Consider the following 5,183-nt stretch of genomic DNA (forward strand, 5'->3'; position numbering starts at 1 on the left):
ATATATATATTGATAAAAGTAATTCTATTTAGAAAAACGGCGTGAGGTACACAAGGTCTCGATACATATGTATTTATATAATGATGGTTATAAAAAACGCTGTTGAATATCTCAATAAGTATAAGTTTTCTTAACCACTGCTTATAGCCTGTTATACATACAAAACCCAATAAAATTCATTGTTTAAATAGCGGGGTTATAACCATTGCTAAATTTTTATATTTGCAATGGCTTTACTTCTCCGTTTTAGTGGGAAAATGATTTTTTTTAGGAGATTTTATTTTCTGAAAACCAGAAAATAAATTACTGCTACCATATGATTATGTCAACGCATAATGTTTTGATACTGTATTTCAGTCCATGTATAATTGATAGATGGATATATAGTTACATGAAGAGCCCTAGTTGCCACTACAAATATAGAAGATAAAGATTACAAGAGATTTTGATTGGCTTCATTTGGTTAGAGTGTTAAGTTTGTCTCAAATTCTTGACTCATTTTGAACCCGATCCGACATATTTTGGTGGCGACCCGAATGGAAAATTTTCTGAGATCAGTGATGGGCTCCGGGCTTGGGGTATGGTTTGACCGGATCGACCGCGACCCGATGGGTTGACCCACGATTTTGGAGTATATATAATGTACTGTTGCTTGTTGAGAAAGTCATTGTATTCTAGGGTTTTCACGCAGCTAGGGTTTCAAGGCGAGTTTTTCCTCGCCGCTGCTAGGGTGTAATCTCTCTTCTGCATAGTGAATCATCCTCTTCTTTGCCCGAGGACATAGCACACCACCCTGGTGTGTGAACCTCGTTAAATCTCTATGTCGTACGGATCTATTGTCTCTTTATTATTCGTGTTTCGTTTGATCTAACATAGAGTTTTAAAGAAAATTTTTACCAACATTGATCTTGGATCTATGGATCAAAAGTGGGTCAAACTATTGTGCTTTGTCACAGACAATGCCTTTATTGCTAGGGAGTCAACTATATACTGTCAAACTCACTAGAAAAAAATAAGAAAAATACAAGACTTAAAATAGGAGTGCAAAAACACCCCCGGTACAGATACTGTTTTAACACTTACTAGCTTCAAATTCATACATTAATTAAGCTAGTATCTTTTTTGAGAATATGATCTCAGAAAATACTCAATTGATCCTTAATCACTTTCTAAAGAATAGGCCCAGAAGGCAATGGGACTTCTTACGTTATGTATTCCATCAGACCACACTAACCAAGTAGAGATGATTGAATCTTGGCCAATTCCTGGCCCGGTAACATGTACAGTGAACTGCTTCTTCTCGTTTAAAGACTTAAAAGATAGAACATTAGGAATAACTGTAACATTTAGTAGCTTTTGTGGTCCAATTGTTGCCTTGTATGTAGAATTTGGTAAGCCGACATTCGTAACCGTCCTCGGAAAATAACTATCGATAGGTATTCCGGCAGTAACTGAAGCACCCATAGAAGGATAGTTTAAAAGAGCGTCAGTTCCATCTTGCTTGGCACAAGTAACAGTCTTATGATCATCATCAATTTGCTTAATGTCATCTGGACTATAACCCAAGTTGCACAACACTCGTATATAGTCAGCTTTCAAGGTATCATACACAAGACCTGGATTGATAGCCTGTAGTGGATCAATTTGACCAGCACCATAGGCCAATTCAGCCTCTTTATGATAGGAGGGATTCAATGGAAAAGCTACACACCAAAAAATAAAAAAATAAATAAAAGGTGAGTGGGTTAAACACAAACTTGATTAGTTTTGAGAGTTTCAAGTACCTTTTCATTCTGTGTCTTGAAGCCTAGGGGAAAATGTTAAAATCACCTGTTGTCATGAGAGCAGATTTAATGGCTGCAGGGGACCATGAGGGATGAAATGTTTTGACATAGGCAGCAGCACCAGTCGCGTGTGGGCAAGACATGGATGTTCCAGATATAATGTTGTACATTGAGGAGCGCTTGTCAACAATGGAACCTGAAATTGAGCCTTTCGGAGACCATGCCGCTAAGATGTCTGCACCTGGGGCAGTTAAGTCTGGCTGCAAAAAATAAATAAATTAGACCTTAATCCTGCTTAAATAAATATATATATATATATATATATATTTGGTAGTAAGAACAATAATCGATCATGTTCCCTATGCCCTCTAATGGGGAACCACACAAAGGGACCTTGTGAGAGGGCGTAAGGAACAAGACCAATTAGGGTTCCTTTTCCGATTTTTTTTTTCTAACAACAAGTATCTAGGCCTTCGGCTTGATTAATCTTGTGGGTCCATATTTACGCTACAACCGCATGAATTGGGTCAAACTAAGGTTAGATGAGAACCATTCAACTTTCACTGAAAGCGATGAAAAGCACTTAACACCTCCATGTGAGTGACCCCAAGGGAATAAGAGAAATCAAGTATCTGTGTGTGTGTGGATGATTCCAAGTACTTTGTGATACATTTTATTATGTAAATTAAGTTGGGCGTACCTTGAGGATGTTTGGTGAAAGAATGTTGGGCCCCCTGGAAGAGAATGAAACCACACGTGGAGCTTTAGGATCATGAATTGCTTCACTTTTGTAGATCTTTGCCTTAGCTATTCTGTAAGAAGTAGAAAAATTGACCACATTAATACAAACTCATTAGTGATTCTATAGTGCTAACTTAACAAGGCACGTCCATTGACATATATAATTAACAATGCATGTCACTCATTTAACCTGGTAGTATTCAAATAGAGCTTCAATTTTTTTCCATCACCAATGCTAATTGACGTTGCTGGTAAAGGATAAGAGAAGGGTGCATCAGAAGATCCGATATCATCTACCATCACCATTCCTTGAGCATCCGCAAGGAAGGGCCCGGTACCACGTGCAGCCGTATCGCAAAAGACAATTTTTCCTTTCACTGAATCTTTGTCCAAAGAGCCAGGATAACATCCACTGAATGAGAAAAGAAAACCACATTCATTAAAAATATAGACAGAGAAAGGTAAAAAAAAAATGGACATCATTGATATGGCTTTTAATAACCTTGCTGCTTCACTGCTAGAGTTATGTGCAGCATGATCACCTCCATATATAATTTGGTATGCTTTTTTCTCAGTTTGGAAAGTGTTGATAGCATTTCCCTGATTATCAAAGGAAAATTAATACTGACAATATATCCAATGAAAATAAATAAATAAAATTCACAACTGAAAACTCCTTGGCCACTAAACAGATGTTTATTCTATAGTATTTTATAGCTTTTCCTTCAACAGTTTTATCCATAAAATGATAATATAAGCATATTGTAGGAGGTGGATGGCTTTTTTTTTTTTTATTATTATTATTATTTTAAATGGGTACACAATAGTCCCGCGGGTCTATATTGACCCCAAAATCGCATGAACCGGGTCATACTAGCGTTGAATGAGGACCATTCAACTTTCACCGAAAATAGTGAAGAGTACAAAACAGCCCTGTGTGAGTGACCCCAAGGAGATAAGAGTAGTCGAACTCAGAACCACACGCTTTCTTAGTTTGTAATTATTTTCTTTTCTTTCTAATAAATCGATTGTCTTAAGAAAAATAAGCAAAAAGATATGATAATCAAAAGAAGTTACGAGTGCTAAGTACACTTATAAAGGTGTCATTTAGATAATGCAAATTAAAAAAAAAAAATGCCATGAAGAAAAGGCATAGAAAATATAACACGAAGCACTCACCACCATGGTAATCTGATTGTCTATGGTGACTTTGCTCACGATCTGACGATCTGTGGTGCTTGCTGCTACAGTTAACATCCATGGGGCAAGATTTGGGATACTAATCATATCCGGTCCGTCGTTTCCAGCCGATGCAGAGGTAAGGATCCCTTTCTGCATTGCGTGGAATGCTCCAATAGCAATAGGATCTTCCTTGAAAACTACAGTAGGTAAACCCCCAAGGGAAACTGATAAGATATCAACACCATCTTCAATTGCATCCTCAAATGCAGACAGGATATCATGGTCATTGCAACCAAAATTCCAACAGACTTTGTAGACAGCAATCCTTGCAGTGGGAACAGCTCCTCTTACTGTCCCTTCAGCAAGGCCAAAAAGGCTTGCATTTTTAACTTCAACACCTGCTACTGTAGAAGCAGTGTGTGTTCCATGTCCTTCAGTATCACGGGGGGACTTCTCTTCCTCTTCTTCGTATTTATTCATAAGATTATAAAATCTTGCTCCAATAATCTTACTGTATTTAACATTCAAAGAAATGTTGAAATCAATCATCTCCTTCTTTTCACTTTCTTGAAGGAATCTTAATTATGTAATAAGGTAAGAGACAATTGTTTGAAGAGAATTCTTACTTGTTGCAGGTCATGTTTTGGCAAATACCCTTCCATTTTCTCGGAGGAGGACCGATCCCCTTATCGCTGAAGCTCTCAGATTCAGGCCAGATTCCAGTGTCAATCATGCCAATAATGGTATCACTCTCAATGGTAGGCATTCTTCTTACAGTGGTTGGAAAACCCAAGAAATCCCATGATCTTGTTGTGTGAAGTTGAAGGGTTCTACTTGGAAATACAGAGACTACACCTTCTATGCCTGCAAGTTTGTGTAAGCTAACATGGTTAGTTCCAAATTTTCTTGCAGAGACAACTAACTACGAGGGGTGAAACAAACTAGGTTAATGTTGAAAACTAGTACCTTTTAGCTTTATGTGCTCCTGTTCAGTAAGCTTAGCTGCAAATCCATCTAAACTGTTTTTATAGCAGCAGAGTAAGGATTCTCTAGCAGAGCTGCATCAGAAAAATTAAACATGAACCTTTGGTATCAAGGAAAATCCACATTAAGTACAATTGAACCAAATATGAAAGCCAGAAAATTAACATTTATACATACCTTTTACTACCAAGGACTTGTTCTAAGATGCCCAAATGGACGGTTTCTTTGGGGTAGCCATCCTTAGCTTTTGATGGTGCACCCATATATACAATATAAACCTATGCCAACCATTAGAAAATCATATTTTATCAGCAACAGATAGAGCCTAAAGAAAACCACATTTCATATTCGCTAGAAGGAAACCCATCTTCTCCTCAACTTTATGATCCATTCATCACACGTTGGCCAACCGTGCCCACCCTTACATAAAAAAAATGCCTAAGGTTTTCCCTCTGTGGATAGGAAGATATTCTCATCCTTTTTCTTTTTTTT

At 37.5% G+C, this 5,183-nt stretch overlaps 1 protein-coding gene across 1 annotated transcript in view; it reads right to left on the reverse strand.

Annotated features, from left to right (window-relative positions):
- Positions 1-1,158: 1,158 nt before the first annotated feature.
- The window catches only part of LOC122060677 (subtilisin-like protease SBT4.10), a 9,899-nt gene continuing 5,874 nt past the window's right edge, over positions 1,159-5,183 (reverse strand). Inside the window, exons 2-10 of the mRNA XM_042623794.1 lie at positions 4,869-4,969; positions 4,674-4,765; positions 4,334-4,571; positions 3,705-4,218; positions 3,028-3,125; positions 2,716-2,937; positions 2,485-2,596; positions 1,831-2,044; positions 1,159-1,703 (exon numbers count right to left, since the gene is read on the reverse strand). Of these exons, the coding sequence (XP_042479728.1) occupies positions 1,159-1,703; positions 1,831-2,044; positions 2,485-2,596; positions 2,716-2,937; positions 3,028-3,125; positions 3,705-4,218; positions 4,334-4,571; positions 4,674-4,765; positions 4,869-4,969 (2,136 nt within the window). The remainder of the gene's footprint in view (positions 1,704-1,830; positions 2,045-2,484; positions 2,597-2,715; positions 2,938-3,027; positions 3,126-3,704; positions 4,219-4,333; positions 4,572-4,673; positions 4,766-4,868; positions 4,970-5,183) is intronic.

The sequence above is a fragment of the Macadamia integrifolia genome, chromosome 14 (genome assembly GCF_013358625.1).
Source record: "Macadamia integrifolia cultivar HAES 741 chromosome 14, SCU_Mint_v3, whole genome shotgun sequence".
Lineage (NCBI taxonomy): Eukaryota > Viridiplantae > Streptophyta > Magnoliopsida > Proteales > Proteaceae > Macadamia > Macadamia integrifolia.